Genomic DNA, 19,434 nt, shown 5'->3' on the forward strand with positions numbered 1-19,434 from the left:
CAGTGCTGTATTTGTCTGGGTTGACTTTTCTGCATTGTTGCAATTAAAGGAAGTTGATTTTACCACGTTCTGTTTTGGGAAGTTCTTCCTAGCCAGAGTGTTTATAAAGGAGCACAAGTCTAAGGGCAGAAAGCCTGTGAGCTCAGGAGCATTTGCATATTCTGGTCCAGTAGGAAAGTTATTCCACTGTGTTCCGATTTATATGATAGGAATTTAATTTTATATCCTAGTATGTATTTTATATTTCTGAATAAATGCATTTGCTTATGTTTTGATGTTTTTCAAATTGGGATGCACCTCCTAATTGACGTGATCAGAAAGAAGAGTGTCATAGTTAAACAGCACATGAACTCTATAAGTGATGTTGTCATAAAAGTAATGCTAATTATTTTCTGTTTAAGGTATAAGAAAATACGTGATTCTATTGTCCTTTCAGTACACCTCTTTTCAGTGCCTGAGTGTGACAAGGATTTAGTAACACCTGTAACACCAATATATGGGAGAGGCGGAGGCAGGAGGAGCAGTAGTTCAAGGTCAGCCTCAGCGATATGACTGAGGCTAGTCTGTACTGCATCCGACCTTTATTAAAAATTAAGAATATGGGCTGGAGAGATGGCTCAGCGGTTAAGAGCACTAACTGCTCTTCCAGAGGCCCTGAGTTCAATTCCCAGCAACCACATGGTGGCTCACAACCACTGTAATGAGATCTGATGCCCTCTTCTGGTGCATATGAACACAGTGACGGTGTACTCATATAGATAAAATAAATATTTTTAAAAACTGAAGAATACATACATACATGTATATATGTATGTATGTATGTATGTATGTATGTATGTATGTACGTATGTACGTATGTGTAGGGCCTGAACCCATTTCAGTGATTCAGTTCTGCTTCACACCAACTAGGCTCATATTCTTGCCAACTATTTGCTTTATCCTTGTTTGTATTTGTGCGCCCACTTTCTCTCCCTCTTTTAGAAAGACCAGAGAATGTGGAAAAGTGGCTCCTGTGTCGCTCCTGTCTTGCTCTATTCTTCCAGCAACAGCGCCCCCACAAGCTCATGTCACCTGTTAATCCAGTTAGGAATCCTCACAGTTGCCTACTCTGAAATGCCACTCTCTCCTCTCTGCTCCCACACAGTAGCCTGGGCAGGTTGTGAGAAGATCATCAAGGAGATGTTTGTTAATCATCATTTTGATTGTCAGTACACTGTGTTTAGAAGGCTAGTCCTGCCCTGGCTTTTCAGATGTGGGCCCTTTGTGGGAGAATGATGAGCAACTGAGAAGTAGGTGTGTTGAAACCAGCATCAAAGGGCAAGCCACAGAATACACTTAAAGTCTAACTGGCTTTTATATTTGGGTATGGTAGCATGAAATTACATATGTTTTTCTTTTGTATTGTAGTTTCTACCTCCTCTTTAGAATCTTCCAGTAGCATAGAGCAAGAAAAGTACTTGCAAGCCCTATTGACTGCAGTTATTGTCCATCAGAAACTCAGAGGCAACAGTACTCTTACTGTCAGGCCAACACTTGCTCTGTCCCCAGGTAAGATCTGATGATACATTTTCTGGACAACTACTCTGAAAAGGCAGTGTCTGTTTCTGAGGTTAATCCCTTTAGATACATACTTTTAGTTAATTGAACATGACTGTAACATTTTTACCATGAAAGGCCATAACATTAGCTTCTTTTTCTTAGAAGTCAAAGCACTACTGTTAATGTCTAGTAATTAGTAGCTATGTGTAGAGAGTCAACTATTTTCTTTTAAAAATAGTAATAATAGGACTGGAGAGATGGCTCAGTGGTTAAGAGCTCCAACTGCTCTTCCAGAGGTCATGAGTTCAAATCCCAGCAACCACATGGTGGCTCACAGCCATCTGTAAGGGGATCCGATGCCCTTTTCTGGTGTGTCTGAAGATAGCTACAGTGTACTACTCATATACATAAAAAAATAATAAAAAAAAAATTAAAAAAATAGTAATAATACAGGAGATATCCCTACAGTCTAAGTCTACTTTACATAAACTTTAAAATATTATTATAAAGTTGAATGTATAAGTTTAAAATGTGTTATTAAATGCATAGATTAAATTTATCATATAAACTTGAAATTCCCAAAATTTCTTTTGCCTTTTATGATTTTGCATTAGTTTGTTTTCTGTAGATTTGGATGAAGCCATTAAGACTTGTACTAATATTCTGTTTCAGTTATCATGTGATGGAACCCCAAAGGGTTCATGTAGAGGTAACCCTGATTGTTAGACAGGAGCATGTGACTTGAGAAGTTGGTCTCCTTGGCTTATTCAGCTCTCTGAATTACCTCAACATGAGCAGAAAGTGGCTTTTCTTGCAAAGTAACACCATGCATGCCTTTCTTCGTTTACCATTGGACTCTCTGATTGCACTTGCCAAACCTAACTCTAAGCTTTCAAATATGTGTTATCTCTGCTGAAACAATAACATTGCCATGTTATCTCTAAGAAAGCTTTTGGGACTTAAAAAGTACAACGTTTGGCAGCAATTAGACATGCTACATGTGAAGATAACGTTTTGTCATTTGAGTAATGTTAACCTGAACACGATGATTTTGTTCTTTTTTTTTTTTTTTTTTTTGGCTGACTTTAGGGACTGAAAGGAGGTCTTCAAGAATGTCCACTGTGCTTAAGCAGGTAGTGCCAGGACATTTGGATGTAAACCCATCCAATAGCTTTGCTCGAGGAGGTTAGTAAGACTAATTTTATAACTGAGCACCAATAGAACCTTAATAGCTGAGAACATTCTTCTAGATAGTGGATGTTTTAAAAATCAACTAATCATGCTTTTGAGTTATTCTTAATTACCCTTCTCCAATGAATGATCAAATTTATTTCTAGTATGATGACAAAGGTATTATGCCTTATGGAACAATGAGTATAATTATTAATGGTGTCTTACATATTGATAAATTTGAGAGAATTAGGAGGTAGGAGAATTGTGTTTAAATAGTGATGATCCACCAAGCTTGCAGGGTAAAAGATTGCTTACAAAGTTAGAAGATATGCCAGGCTGAGCTGTTCCTCCAGAACCTTTAATTATAGTAGTCTTTGAGGGTAGGCTAAATGATATCTAAGTTTCTCTTCCTGACTCTGTCTGGATATAGCAATTGGCATGAGGAGATAGAGAAGCAGTCACTCCACTCTGGGCTCTGCAAGTTACCGTGAGCTTCCTTTACTCGCAAAGATGATTCTAAACCAGGCATCTTGACTGCAAAGTTCTGCTGCTTCACGGTGGAGTCACAATCACAGATTCCTCCTCTCACTCCCATACAAGGCAGACTCTCCTTGAAAACAAGCCACCTACATGATCTAGGTTGTGCATGGGCATTGTCGGTTACAGGCCATTCCTCTCTTCCCCAGAAGTAGCGCTTTGCGCATATAAGCAGCTCTGTTAAGCAGTTCTTTCTCACTTCTAAACCTCCACTACCACATAGTCTCCACATGTGGACCCTTGCTCCAGTGGTGCACACCTGTAATCAGATACTAACACTCAGGGAGCTGAGACAGACGGATGGTAAGTTTAAGGCCAGGCCAGGTATCGGGAGTTAGAAACTACATCTAATTTCTCACACTCTACATCCTTAGCTTTAAAAGCTGTTCTCCTGTTTTCTGCGTTTTAATAGCTTTGAGTTTTCCCAGATTACTTGACTATAGTCCGCTCACTGTCCTCTACACTCTGTGGATTCTACAGAATCTCACACAGCAGCACTCTTGAGTGTTCAAGCAACTTTAGATTCCCTCATGGGGAAAGCCTCATCCTGAAGCAAGCCAAAGGTCCCTTACACCTGCCTCACATGTGCTGTTGTCCTTAGCACAGTGGCCTGGAGAGTTGCTATTGGTGGCACCTATAAAATGTCACCCCTTGGGGTGTTTTCTCATGTGGACTACTGATTGTGTTACAATTCGAATATCAGTTTTGAACACCAGGACAGTAACTGTTTTGATAATAGTACCTTTTCTTCCGCAGAGTCGATTACTGTTCTCATTTTTGAGAAACAAAAAGAACAAGTAACAGCTAAAGCCAAGGCCAGTCTTGTAAGCTCTGAAGAACACGATTGGTCCCTACAGGCTGTGTTCTTACTGAAATCCACTTGGACCTTATTTCTAAATCTATGCCATTCTTTTAGAACTATTTTCTCTGTCACCTGGTATTTTGTGGTTATTTTGACATGACTTATGAAACTCAGTGCTTTTTTCCTAAGAACTATAAATAGTCTGTAAATATTCCACTGAAAAAGTTGGTTCAGAGTAAACATATAATTTGTTTTATAAAATTCACCTTTTTCCCTTTTGAGAACTATACACATATTCTGGTAGTCATTAAATACATCATCAAAGCTTTCTTAAATCAGTTTTTCCCGGGAGCTTTCAGCTTTCTTGGGTCATGTTTCTAGGTAATTCGTTAGGCCCTGATACTTGGTGTTTGTTTCCTGAGACTACTGCAGCAAAGCACCATAAATGGTGCCTTGAACAACAGGAGTCCAGAGCCAAGGCCAGTAGGTGGTTCTCCTGGGGGCTGGAAGGCAAAGGTTTAATGACAGCCTTCTAGGGGCTGAAGATTGTCTAGAAATGAGTGACATTCATTTGCTTACAGAGGCATCACTTTAGATCTCTCTTCTTATCTTTATGACACTCTCTATGTCATGTTTTATAAGGACTCAGTCATAGGGTAGTGGAGGCTTACTCTATTCCAGTATGGCCTTACGTTAGCTAATTACATCCACACCACACTGTTTCCAAATACAGTCACTCCTGAGGTACCAGGGGTAGGATCTCAATGCATGAGTTTGAAAGCCCCTATAACAAGTCATGTCTAGGGTTTTCTTTTCTGGATTTTTAAAATAGGAGATACAAACTTCATTCTTCTCATTTTTTTCTTCAAAGGATTTGAAGCAAAAGGCAATATAGTACATTTCTCCTTAGAGTCCTGGGATTTCTCCTGTCACAAAATATTCCCAGATTCTTTTATAAGCGATTATGACTTATCCTTTCTGCGTGTGTATAGTATTGGGGGGGTTATGAAATTAAACCACCTACATGCTAGGCAAACACTTTGCACCTGAGTTGTACCCTATCCCAGCTTGCTCCTGAAAGGTTATACAAGTTGAAGATCTTTTATCACAAATGTCATGGACCAGATGTTTTTGATATTTTAGAGTTTTGTTTTATTTTTAGATTTTGGAATATTTACACAGACTTTAGCCTACTAAGCATCCTTCATCCAATAGTACAGAATCCAAAACCAGAAAGTTTTTGATATGTCATGTTAACATTTAAATGTTTCAGACTTTGGAGCATTTCGGGTTAACTCAGGGGTGCTCAATCTGTGTTGTCAGGAAGTAAGTCAGTGATTTTCCATTTAACTTTTAATAGAGTACAGCTTCCAGCAGATACCTAGATACTTTAAGTTATCTTACCAACATCCCACTCTGTATTTTGTTTTTATAAACTTTTTCCTTCAAGAACATTTTATCTATTTCCGTGTTTAGCCAGGTGGCCTGTAAGATAAATTTTAGATTTAAAAATTTGCCTTTCCAACTTATGGCCCATTTTATTCATACGTGAAGGTATAGCCATTATTTCTGATCCCTTATGCAAGTATTTTCCTGCTATAAATTTCTGTGAACTTGGTGTGTATACTTCTGACAGCTTTTTGCTCCCAACCAGTTGCCTGTCAGATGTCTTTAGCAGGTCTCATTCCGTTCCTCTCTCGTCACTCCCAGAGCCTCCCGTATCTTCCAGAAGCCTGTTTACTAACATAGTCCACATTCTCTGTGGCCCTCGCTGCTGTTATGTATCTCTGATATACATTTCCCTGTGTAAAGTCACGGTCTGGTGGACTGCAGACCGTAAGTTTGGAAGTCAGAGGATCCCTATCACATGACTGACTGGCAGATGCACGTTCAGATCAGATAGGGCAAGACTAAAAACGGACGTTCCCCTGCACGAGTTCTTCCTTCAGGCACCGCTTCTTCAGCAGTCCCTCAGTCACCCTGGGGGAGAAGGGCCCTGCTCTTCCATTTTTCATTTCGGCCTCTGTTCTGCTCTTCTCTTTTCCTATTCCTTCCTTGACATGCAGTCTTAATGATGGGTTTACTTCGTATGTCCATTGTACATGACTGCGAAGGCCGTCATCTTTTTTTCAGATCACTTTGTATTTAGTCTGCAAGGTGATGGATTATAAAAAAGAGCACATATTCCCTTTTTTGTTACAAAAGCCACTTAAGAAAGTGTGAAGATATGAATGATGTTTTTTGACTTAAAAGTCTATTCTTGAAGTAACTATTTCCAGGGTAAATATTTCAGTTATTTAAGATTAACTTTGCCAAGTTTACAAGTTCAATAGATAGCAGGCAATCTATTGAACATTGAACCATTTCAGTGTAACATTGATTCAATATATCTGTATCTCATGCACTGTGCTGGGTGTAAGGCCACCTTGAAAGTAAGCTATGCCATCCTCAGACCCAGCGTAAGCTTCTCTTTCCCATCCCTCTGTGTTTGGTCTGAACAGAGTAACTGTATGTCTCATGAGAGTAATGAACCACATCACTCCTCCACTGGCACAGTCCTCTTAACCACTTCTTGACAGGTCCAGCATCACGTGGTCAGACAGGCTACTATATATTGAAGGTTTATTCTATTTGAAAGGTTGAGGCAAGAGGATTAGTGTAAGACAATAATCAGATTCCAAGTCACTTGATTATAAGACCCTGTCTCAAACATGTATTTTGGTTATATTTAAATTAAAATTGCAGTGCTACTCTGTGATAATAAATATCAATAAGTCTTATTTCTCAGTGTTCTCATCTTTTAAATAGAAATTATTAGATAATACTTAGGCTAATTGTGAGGAATAAATAAAATAATAAATGTAAAATACTTAGTAATTAGATCTTCATAAGAGTTCAATAGAGTATTATACCAGTGCTAATAATTGTTTAAAAGGGAAAAATGTTGTTACAGTGCACAGACTCTCACTGACTGTCTTGCTTCTCTATTGCCTTGACAAAGCATCATGACCAAGGCGAGAGTTTATGTAGGGCTTACAGTTCCAGACAGAGTTCCTGACCATCGGCAGGGAACATGGCAACAGGTAGCAAACATGACACTGGAGCGGTAGCTGAGAACTTAGGTCCTTATCCACAAACACACGGCAGAGAGAGAGAAAGCTGAGAATCAGAACCAATCCTCGTGACACACTCCTCCAACAAGGCCACACTGTAACCCTTCCTTCACCAAACAGAGACTACGTATTCAAGCACAGGAGTTTGCTCTTTGTAAGGGGTAGGAGTGGAACGTCCTCATCCAAACCACCACACTAACCTATGGTTAGAAGATAGAAGCCATCTGCTGTCTTTGTTGGGGAAATGTAACTACTCGTCATTTTTGTTATTACCAGGTAAAGTTTGCCATAGTCACAAAACACTTTCTGTATAATGGAAAAAGATATTACTCAAATTACAAAAGTATTATCTCAAATGCTGCCTATCATTTTGGTGCAAATAAGAATTTTGAGAGAAGCCATTTACTTCAGCCATCACAAATGTGTATTGGTGGTATTACGTATTGTCACAGGATCATGAATTTTTGCTTCTTGTAACTTATTTATGAAAATAAATATAATTTCTGAATGCACATAAGAAAAGGAAGAGGTGTGGCAATGCCTAATGCTCTACTGCTAAAACGCCCTCAGTTATCCCAAATGGTTGCTAGAGCTTCGCTGTTCCCTTGGTTGGAGGACCTTGCTCAGAGAACAAATGTGTTAGACAATACATGGTGCCTGCCACTCTCCTGCAACATGAGGGCCCATGTACTCCTAATGTTGACACATGCCCCAAATTCCTTACTTTTGTTATATAGACTTACTTCTGACCTGCAGTCTTCAAAGGCTTGTTCCATTTGGTATAATGTCTTAGTGGCACCCTCTGCTGTGCTGTCCATTCCATTGCGCTTACAGTGTTTCTAAGCAGGTGCTGAGGATGTGTCCAGCAGGCTCTCAGTCCACCTGTCATACTGTGAAGCTTCCTGTCTGTTAATTAAATCTACTTGTGTTCACATTTACCTCCTATGTTAACCTGAAAAACTAAACACCTTCTCTTGCTTGGTTGCTATGATGTTTGCTGCTGTATACATTTCATTTCTCCTGTCTTTAACTTACCTACCAGTGCATGGGTACAGAGACAAATGTTTTACTCAGTCAAATCCCAAATCTTCAGCTAAGGAACCAGTTCATAATCAAGGTACCGTATCATGTGTCCCAGTGTGTCACTTTTTAAAATCACCTTCTCATAAAAGTGAATGCTACAAGTAAATCTTCATGCTTGTCAAATTATCTCCTTTATTCTCATTTGTGTTATGAAGTTCCCGTGATTGCATTTAAACCCATTGCCATAATGCCTCAGATATCATAACTTTGTACTAAGCAGAAATCACCTACCCTCTTCTTGCAAACTGGTCTATTAAGCTCCACAAATGCTGATAGAGGAGGTAACACCGCATAATTGAGGCAACTTAATCATTTAGAAATAAACTTGATTTATCACTGGGGAAGATTCTGAATCAGCCTTTCCAGGTCTACACAAGGAAACCCAACTTTGGGGAGGTTTTCACCCCCTTCCCCATCTCTGCAGCCATATGTGAAAGGCTCTGTTGCTTTAAAGATGCTGCATTTGGAATAAGTATATGCCTGTTTGAATGCTGGATATTTTAATCATCTCACATATACATTTTTCTAATTAGTATAAATTAGGTCACCTTATATGACATGACTCTTTGGTCTTCTTACTGTGGGTGGATTCTCTCTTGAAACATGTCTGCCGACCATATATTTTAACTCCTAAATTAAGTGAAATGCATATTACTAAATTTTTTTAGTTTTTATGGAGACTCTATAAAAGAATCTTTAGTTGTTTAAAATTAGGCCATTTTTTTTTTTACCTAATCAGATTTGCATTCTATACCCAGCCTCTGGCTTGAGAGGATTTCTTACATTTCTAGTTTACTTCGTGATATGGTTTCTTGCTTTTCTCTCAGATTTGCTTTAAATGCCACATTTACAATGACATGAAATGAGGCATGAATGATTTCTTAAAGTTCTTCTAAATCGAAGACAAAGTGATTTTTAAACTACTATATCAAATAGTATTTATATTGTTAAAAAGAAAATGCCCAATGAGCGTTGTGATGCATGGCTTAGATTGATTGCCCCTTACGATTGGATTAAAGCTGTCCCCACAGCAACAAGTGCGTCTCTCTCAGCAGCATCCCACGGTGTCCATCTCATTCTGTTTTTCTTGGCTTTTATGAAGGCGTCTGGGCAAGTCTTCGTTCCAGCACCCGTTTGATCAGCTCCCCAACATCCCTCATTGATGTTGGTGCCAGGCTGGCAGGCAAGGACCATTCAGCCTCCTTCAGTAACAGCACCTACCTACAAAACCAGCTCTCGAAACGACAAGCCGCCCTTTATATATTTGGTGAAAAGTCGCAGCTAAGGGTAAGCCTTTTCTCTCACTTAGAAAACATGGGGAAAACCAAAGGCTTCTTATGAAGCCTATCACAAGCTAACTTTACCATAAGTTTTTATAGCCTAATTCCTAACCTAGATATACTAATCTCAAAAAAACCAAAAACCCCACCTTAATTCTAAACCATGCACGATTGTGCCACCACACCTGTAATCTCAGTACTTGGGAGGATTAGGAGTTTAAGGCTAGCCTCCACTGTATGAAAAAACTTCCTCTTCTGTGTAGAAGAGACTAAAGAGATAACTCAATCAGTAAAACAGTTGCTAAAACAAGCATGAGGACCTTAGTTTAGTTCCTAGTGCCCACATTAAAAACTGGGATAGTCACACATTCCTATAGTCTTTGCACTGCAGAGGTAAAACAAGAAAATCGCTGGAGCTCACCCACCAGCCAACAAGGTTCAGGTTCTATTGAAAGATCCTGTTTCAGAAAAACATGGTGGATTGGGGTGGAGAGATAGCTTAACAGTTAAAGTGCTTAACATGCAAAGTGAGACCTGGAAACCTACTTAAGTGCTGGACAGGCTTGGCAGCCTGCCTGGAATTCCAGCTGTCAAGACAGAAGCAGGATTCCCAGAGCAAGACTAACCGTGTTGGGAGCTCTGGTTTGATTGGGAGACTCTGCCTCAATGAATTAGGTAGAGGAACAATTGAAAGTGAATTCTGACATCACCCTGAGCCTCCATGTGTACCCATGTGCTCACACATACATGCACACCATACACACCCATGAAAAATGGAAAAAGAGAAAAGAAAAGAAAAAGGTAGGTGGCCTGCCTCTGAGAAACGACTCCCACACTTGGCCTCTGTCTGGCCTTCACACCAACATGCTCGTTCACTCTGCATATACACACATTCCCATACACACCATAAAAGGGCCAGTAGAAGGCCTTATTTTTGTTTAATTAGCTCTGTTTATGTTTATACATACATATACAAGTTGTGTATGTGTGTGTGTGTGTGTGTGTGTGTATATTTGTGGATACATGTGCATTTTATTAGCTGTGAGGATGAATATTCATAACCTCTTTTAAAACATAACGAATATCAGGAAGTATAAATACAAAAGAGAAATAAGGCTTATTTAGACTTTATTTCCCACCATATTCATCTACTTCCCACAGGCATCTGTACGTGTAAAACAGACAAGCGACCTTTGTCCTTTGACCTGTAGAATAGCAGAGATTGCTGTACTGAATTTGGAGGCAAAGGGAGATAAGGCCTTGTTTTTTCCAACTTTTCAGAACTGTATACACAGAGATACGGGTTTTAAGATTAGATAGTTCAAAAATATCAGCTGCTAATACTGTGCTAAGGAGCTTAACTATGTAAAATCTCATAAACTGTAAAAATAGCACCAGTAATTTCTTAAATTCAATGTTTTCCAAGTCATGCATTAAAAAAATAAATGTTGGCCTGACCCAGTGTGTAAAGGTTCTTCTTGCTACCAAGTCCAATGACCTGAAAACGACCCCAGAACCTATATAACTGGAGAGCACTGACTACTCTAACCCCCAAACAAGTGTCGTAGTCTGCGCCCACCCTGCCCTACACACACACACACACACACGCACGCACGCACGCACATACACACACATACACACACATATACCGGGTACACAATCAATCAATGTGGGTTTTGTGTTTTGTTTGTTTCTTTTGTTGTTGCTTGTTTGGGGGGTTGGTTGTTTGCTTTTTGGTTGTTTTCAGGGGGAGGGTTGTTTTTTGAGACAGGGTTTCTGCATGTTGCCCTGGTTATCCTGGAACTCATGCTGTAGACAAGACTAGCCTCAAACTCATAGAGATCCACCTGCCTCTGCCTCTGCCTCTGCCTCTGCCTCTGCTGCCCCTGCCCCTGCCCCTGCCCCTGCCCCTGCCCCTGCCCCTGCCCCTGCCCCTGCCCCTGCCCCTGCGAGCTAGGACTAAATAAACGCCTTTAGTGCTACCACCACCCAGCAAATAAATGTACTTTTCTTCAGCTAAAATAATATTTTTGTCAACATATATAGAGGAAGTAGAAGCATCTGTTAATTCAGAAATCTCCCATCTACACAGACCTTTGGCTGAACCATAGAGCCGAAGACTGTTTGCAAGCTGCTCTCAGCAGGAACCCACTTGTTCAGCCCTTGTAATGCCAATGACTGAGTCATCTCTGCTGTAACGGGCTGGCATAGCTAACTATCTCCCCACTGCTTAGACAGTTGCAACCAATTAGTCACCAGCCTGAAGGGTAGAGGCCATGAAACCTTTAGGTAATGCTCAGTTTTAAAATTTGTATACATGTCTTTTGATACAGAAGTTAATTGTATATCTAGAAAATAGAACTCTGTTCAACAGCCATTGAAGAATGCCTCACAGCATTCCTGGCACCAGTGATGTCCAGAATAGGCCTGTTTTTGGTACACTTACTTGATCTGTTTCCTCCCAAGGTTAGGCTGTGTGAATTCTCACTTCTGGTGTTCCCTTTCTGTATGCGACCTCACAGTGGCTTTGTGATCATGTATATTCCGTAAAAAAGGCAAATCACTTAATCTTCCCTTTCCTCCTTCCCTTTCTCCTCTCCTTTTTCTTACAGCAAATATTACATGTGCTATATCCTAGCTATCATTTGTGATTTTTTCAGTGGTCACTCCTTTGATACATTGTATCCCAACAAAGGAAGCAGAAAGGGAATTGAACCCAGGTCCTCATGCTTGCTGCTAACTGAGCTATTCCTGCAATCCTCTTTTTAAAAAAAAAAATTGTTTTGTTTTTTGAGATAGGGTCTCTGTTATGTATCCCTGGCTATCCTGGAACTCACAGAGATCCATCTGCCTGCCTCTGAGTGCTGGGATTAAAGATCTGCACCACCACACCCAGCCCCTCTTTTAAAATTTTAATAGGATTTTAACATCAACAAAAATAATCAAATTAATCATCAAATGGGTCAAATATATATGTCCTTTGCAACAGTCTTTTAATTTTTTAAAAATTTCTTTTTATGCGCATTGAACTCAGGTCCTCTGGACGAGCAGTCACTGTCTTAACTGCTGCACATTTTTAACTTTTAAATTGTAGTCAGAATAACATTTAGCATCCTAAAATTATTTTTAAGTTCATAGTATTAAGTACATTCACATTGTTATACAACCAGTTTCAAGAATACTGTTTTGTTCTTTGAAAAACAGGTGATCCGGGGGTTGGGGATTTAGCTCAGTGGTAGAGCGCTTGCCTAGCAAATGCAAGGCCCTGAGTTCGGTCCCCAGCTCCGAAAAAAAGAAAAAAAAAGAAAAAAGAAAAAGAAAAACAGGTGATCCAGTAGATATCAAAGAAAAAGAGGCTAAAAAAAAAAATAAGAAATTAGAGGTCCTTTTAAGTTTTTAGACTTAGACAGCCAGATTATCAACCCGAAATTGCATCTGATTCATTCTTTATTGATAAGTGTGAGGCTAAGGATGAAGCTCTGTGGGTAGAATGCTTGCCTTGCATGCACAAAGTCCTGGGTTTGATCCCCAGTCCCACATAACCCAGGTATGGTAGGTAACACATACAGAGGCAGGAGGGAAATTCAAGGTCATCCTCATCCTCAGCTCAGCTCTGATTGAAGCTAACCTGGAATACGTGAGAGCCTATCTTTGACCAGAGGGGGGGCGGGTACAACACATGTCTGTCCGTCCATCCTTGAGTGCATGTGCACAAGCAAAAAGCTCATACCTCACAGTACAAATTACATGTGAAATGAAACAAAAGAAGGGATATGCAAGTAAACATAAGTAATGTATGTTTTATGAAAAAAATAACACAATTAAGAAATACTCATATTTTATTGTAGGAAAAATCTTAATGACTTAAAATGTAACTGTAATGCAATGAGATCATAATTTTTCTTTCTTTCCAAATGTTTATCTTTTATACTTTTATAATGAATATTTTATTTGCATAATAAAAAATAAATCTATATCTACAGAATTATTGGTTCAGCTCTGGAACCCCAACAGTACATATTCCCTCCAATTAGCAATGTGTATCCTGGGAAGTGAAGTTTATGCTGCTCTTCTGTCACTGGTTCTCTTTTTGATTATTTTGGGTTTTCTGGGTGTTTTGTTTTGTTTGTTTGTTTTCCCTGAGACAGGGTTTCTCTGTGTAGCCCTGGCTATACTGGAACTCATTCTGTAGATCAGTCTAGCCTTGAACTCAGAGATCCACCTGCCTCTGTCTCCTGAGCACTGGGATTAAGGGAGGGTGCCACTGTGCCGGGTGGTTCTTTCAACCTTTAGGTTTATGGACTTAGAATTGCCTTATATGTGGTGTTAGATCCTGCATCACCTTCAGTTTACCAGTCTCTGCAGTTCGCAGAGTGACAGCCTTCCTGAGCTACATCATGTACCCCTGGAAAGCACTAAACACCATTCTGGGCAACCGCTAGCGCTGGCTGCACTGCTGACAGGAGAACCACGCAGGCTGGCGCCCTTGACCCACTGCAGCCTTTACAGCTCTTTGGCATCAAATGAGTGTTGATATTAAGCAGTTCCCTGGGGAAAGTTTTATTCTTAACACATTGTCTGCCTAATTCTCTGTATCTTCATATTCAGAGCTCAAAGGTAGAATTTGCTTTCAACTGTGAATTTGTTCCTGTTGAGTTCCATGAAATCCGACAAGTGAAAGCCAGTTTTAAGAAGCTGATGAGGGCTTGTATCCCAAGCACCATCCCTACAGACTCGGAAGTGACGTTCCTGAAGGCCCTGGAAGATTCTGAGTGGTTCCCACAGGTAACATCAGGGAAAGATCGTTGTGTAACTCAGAGACCATCCAAGTGGATACCACATCTGAAAACCCTGTGTTTTCTTCCCTCTCTCCCTCATTCTTCTTCATCATGTAACCTCTGTAAAGACCTCTCAGTTCTAAGAAACAATAGGGCCTATGTGTAAGGAGGGAAATTCTTGATCACCTGGAGTTTTCTATATATAAGAGAATGTGGCATGTCAGTGTAGAAAAGTGTAGAAATTTTTTGATGCTGAGGAAAGTCAGTCATGTGTCTTCATAGACCTGCTGTGCTGTTGTCAGGGTCACAAGGGTCCAGGACAGAAGGTGACCTCTGCCTGGCTGCATACACCTTTCCCCAACTCTCTCAACTCCTCCCCTTTTCTCATGTCTGCCTTTTCTGTGTCTCTAGATTTTAGATCCACCCACACACTAGCCATCAGAGACTAAATATTCCAAACCTACCTCAGGTCTGGGAAAACTAGATATCCATCATCATTTGGACAAATATCATCACCCTGAAGATATTTCTAGTTGAACTTTTATTGAAAAATTAAGTGAAATGTGGTTTGCTGACACATATATGCCTACATTTCTGCCAAGCTACAGAAGGATATGTATGACTTGCACATTGGAAACAGTGATGCCAGTTTGGCAGAGTAACCTGCTGTGTCTGTGCTCATATTCCCTTGCATACAGTGGGAAACTCTAGTTCCTCGGATGCCTAGTTTCAGTTTTTCTCCAAGCACCCTGCCTACCTGATCCTCCCAGTGCTGGAGATCAAACCCAGGGCTCCGTGCACACTAACTTAGTTAGTGTCTCTAAGTTACAACTTTAGTTCCCCCAATTCCCCACCTAGTCCTGCTCTGTCAAGGAAGAGTTATTTCTCATAGTCAGTGGAGTAAATGGTAGACACCAGGAAGTATGTCTCACCCAGGGCAGTGAGTATTATCAAGGCACTTAAACTGTAGAGAAACATGTCTACATGTGCACTGATTATAAACATCTTCTGGGATGTTCACTACCCTAAGGCAGTTCAGGACACTCTTAAGTGCCCATGGAAGAAGTGCACTGGTGCTTCACTCTGTCCCCAGTGCCAAACTGTTCTTACCACCCAACTCCCATAGACATTTCTGATACATTCTGTTCCTTGCTAGAAAATTGTCCTGGGCCAGAAATTAAATACTAAAGATAAATAGTACTGCTATTTTACTTGTGTTAGCAGTACACCCCCACCCCCAGAACACGCAGTCTGTGTGGGAAGAAAGAGATGAGGACCCTTCTCTATCTTTTGCTCCTGTCCTTAAAGTAGTCTAGGTCTGTTTGAAATGTGGGATTTTTCATCAAAGATGGGTTTTTACTACATATTATGTCATATCCTGCTCAAAGTGCTTTTTAAAACTCAAATTTGGATCATTCGGTTTTGAAATCTATACTGTTTATACTCCCTAACTACTTATTCAGTGTGGATTTTGAGTCAGTGGCCTGGAGTTTGAAGTTAAACTGAGGCACCAGGTATGGTAGTGGATGCCTTTAATCCCAGTACTTGGGAGACAGGGGCAGGCAGATCTCTGAGTTCAAGGCCACCCAGGGATGCACAGAGAAACTTTTATCTTGTAAAACCAAAAAAAGGAAAGAGGGAGGAAGAGGAAAAGTAGAAGTAGCTGTAGTATCGGTGGTGGCGGTGGCGGTGGTGGTGGTGGTGGTGGTGGCGGTGGTGGTGGTGGTGGTGGTGGCGGCAGCGGCCATGGTGGTAGAAGTTGTTAAGCTGGGGAGATAGCTCAGCCATTAAAGGCCAGACTCACAACCAAGCTGAGCACTAACAAGTCTCTTCCTGTGCAGTGCACAATATAAACAGTGTCTTCTTAACATAATTGACTTACCTTAAAATCCATCTTTTTAAAAGTGCAGTGTTTATAGCATATTCCCAGTGTTACACAACCATCACACTAGTGCGAGAAAACGGTGAGTCTGTGAAACAAAAATTATTGTCATGAAAAAACAAACCCAAAGTTCTGTAATGAAGACCAATTAGAACTTCTGTCTTTCCCACTTCATAACATTTTAGTTTTTCCACTTCAAGGAATTTGTACAAGGCCATTTTATTATATCTCATTTAATACCTTGGATTTTTGTTTATTAGCATTTATTATGCCTAATTTAGCATTCATATGTAAATATGGTGTATTTTTATCATATTCACACTTTATTACTCTCATTGTTTCTCTCCTACCTTGCCGATTCCTTCCCTCTTCCCTTCTGTGAGCCCCCTTCTATTGTCATGGTTTGGTGTTGCCTTTGGTAATCCAGTGCATCTCATTAGGGTTGCATGGTAAGGGCTTATTTACAGGGCCATGGGAACCTTACCAAGACTACTCCACTGAAGAAAATGTCTCTTCTTTCCCCCATCCCCCAATCCCGGTCACCCATTAATCACCTACAGCAATTCAGTGAGGGGTAGGCCTCACGAGAGCTTCCTCCCCCTGGGGTAATATATTGATAGGCCCAGTCATGTGCAGGTCTTCTGTAGGTAAGCACAGCTGCTGTGAATTCCCAAGTACAGCAGCTGTGTCATTTCCAGAAGACAGGGTTCCATAACATTCTGTTTCTTCTGTCAGGAGCGTACATTCTTTCTGTGCCCACTTCCATGATGTTCTCACTGCCTTGGAGGTATGATATAGATGTTTCATTTAGGACTGAGCATGCCACAGTCAGTTATTTTCATCCCGTTTGCTGGTTAAGTCCCAAAAGTTAACACCGCCAACTAGAAAAAGAAGCTTGCTGACCAAGACTGACGGCAACACTGACCTGTGGGCATGAGCATAATAGTTTAGAAAGCAGTTTAACAGATATATCATGGCTACTTAGAAAAACAATGGTAGTAGCCTTCCCACTAGGACATAGGACCTCTCCAGTCATGGGTGTTTGCCCAGGTTTGCAGTACCAGCCATGGATTCCCTTCTGTGGAGCAGGCCTCAAATCCAGTCAGGGGCAGTTGCTTACCACTCTAATGGAATCGCCACTACTGTACCAAGGGGCATGCATACCTTGCCTGCACAGTTGGTAGTGTTACACACAGGAACTACAAGTGACTAAGACTGTAAAGGACAACACTCCCAACCCGCATAACATCTTCAAGTCCTGTGAGTGCCAGCCAGGAGGAGAGAAGTTCCCACTCAGGTTCTGCTTGATTTCTCAGCGTTCTATAACCACTGGACTATCTTTAAATATATCTGCTGGGCTGGAGAAATGGCTTAGTAGTTTCAAGTATGTCCTATTCTTTCAGAGGACCCTAGCACTCCCTTTGCATGATTTACAGCTGCCCATGAATCCAGCTCCAGGAGATCTGACACCTTCATCCTGCAAAGATAGCTGCATGCGAGTGGCACACACACACACAACACATAATGTATTTTTAAATAATAAAATAATTTTTGCAAATAAAGAGTTATAGAGATGGCAGTTAAGAATTCTCAGGACACTTGTAGAGGCCCCACATGGTCTTACAGCATTTGTGAGACTTTTAATGCTATCAGAAGTAAACTAGCTAATGTATTAAAATATGTAAGTCTGAACCATTCAGAACATGAGAAGGTTATAAGGATATCATTGTCAAGCTGTTCCTTGAAAAGTGGGAATGTTTGAGGAAGATAGGAGCCATTAATAATACAAAGAAGCTTCGTTTAGTCAGTGGTCATAGCTCATGATGCAGAGTAAACAAAATAATAGAGAAGCAACAATATGGGGCTGGAGATTTTAGCCACATACCTCAGTGGCTAAAATCACTGGCTGTTCTTTCAGAGGACCTGAGTTCAAATCCCAGCACCCACATGACAGCTAAAAACCATCTATAATTCCAGTTCCAAAGAATCCCAACAGCCTCTTCTGGCTTCCACAGACACCAGGCACTCAAGTGATACACAGACATAAATCAGAAAAATATACCCTCACACATAAAATAAAATTAAATAATAAAAAAGAAAGATGTGCTCAGTGGCCTCACCAGCCTCGGCTCTTACTTAGGACTGACTGAAACATGAGAATTTGGACTCTGACCCTGGCTTCATAACTTCAATTATTATTTCCATCTACAGTTATTTGAAAAGCAGTTAGGGGAATTTTCATCCCTTTGGTGCCCATGAAGTAGATTCATTGATGCTAAGAAATGAGAAATATATTACCATATTGGTCTTATATCTCCACTCCCCTGAAAAATGTAAACCAGAAACTACCATTTTACCTTGGGAAGTATGCTGTTTGTAAGATTTTAAAGTCCTTTGAAAAAAACAGCAAGAAGTGTTATAGCTGACACTGTAAATCTAAAATTATTTTGAGGAAGCCAACGAATAGAGGCTCTTATGAACAGGCCTAATGACCTCAATTTAGCAGATCCTGCAAAGTAAAAGAACTGGCTCTCAAAACTGTCCTCTGACCTCTACACATGCCCAGAGCACACATGCCTGCACTTACACACATACACCATAAAGTAAATAGGTGGATGAGTGAGTCTCACCCCCATTTATACTATGAGAAATTTAATAAGTCTAAAAAGTAAGATTCCCAAAGACGCAGTGCTTCCTCTAACTGTAGCCTTCGTTTCTCTCTTAGCTTCACAGGATAATGCAGCTGGCTGTGGTGGTGTCAGAAGTGCTTGAGAACGGGTCTTCAGTTTGGGTGTGTTTAGAAGAAGGCTGGGATATCACTACACAAGTAAAGTGTTACACATACTTTTCAATATTTTATATTTGTATTTCAATGTAGTTTTTACCTTCGGGGTTTAATTCAATGACTAATATGTTTATGGACAGAGAAAGGCCCCCTGCTAACCAGCCCCTGCAAGCCATCCAGCAGCACTGCCCTTATAGAGATCTGGGCCACGGTCAGACCTCCACTTCTTCCGGTGTACCAGGCAGGCTGCAGCTAGAGCCCTTGACCAATAGAAGGAAACATGGACTTTCCTTCCTGCCTTTTCCCATCCTTTCCCTAGTTTTCTCTAAGCCCATGTTTACTCCAGAGTGAAAAAGAAAATTTGTGTTAATGTCAGCAACATTAAGACATTAACCTACCGAAGAGTAAGATATGTTTGACCTGATTGTCTGATATCATAATCAACAAACTAGCCAGTTAAGT

At 40.5% G+C, this 19,434-nt stretch overlaps 1 protein-coding gene across 1 annotated transcript in view; it reads left to right on the plus strand.

Moving 5' to 3' along the window:
* Sbf2 (SET binding factor 2) overlaps nt 1-19,434 on the plus strand; it is a 311,159-nt gene that overhangs the window by 269,402 nt on the left and 22,323 nt on the right. Inside the window, 5 exon segments of the mRNA XM_032892912.1 lie at nt 1,408-1,548; nt 8,207-8,281; nt 9,350-9,534; nt 14,136-14,312; nt 18,913-19,014. Coding sequence (XP_032748803.1) covers nt 1,408-1,548; nt 8,207-8,281; nt 9,350-9,534; nt 14,136-14,312; nt 18,913-19,014 — 680 coding nt within the window.

Source organism: Rattus rattus, chromosome 2 (assembly GCF_011064425.1).
Source record: "Rattus rattus isolate New Zealand chromosome 2, Rrattus_CSIRO_v1, whole genome shotgun sequence".
Taxonomy (NCBI): Eukaryota; Metazoa; Chordata; class Mammalia; order Rodentia; family Muridae; genus Rattus; species Rattus rattus.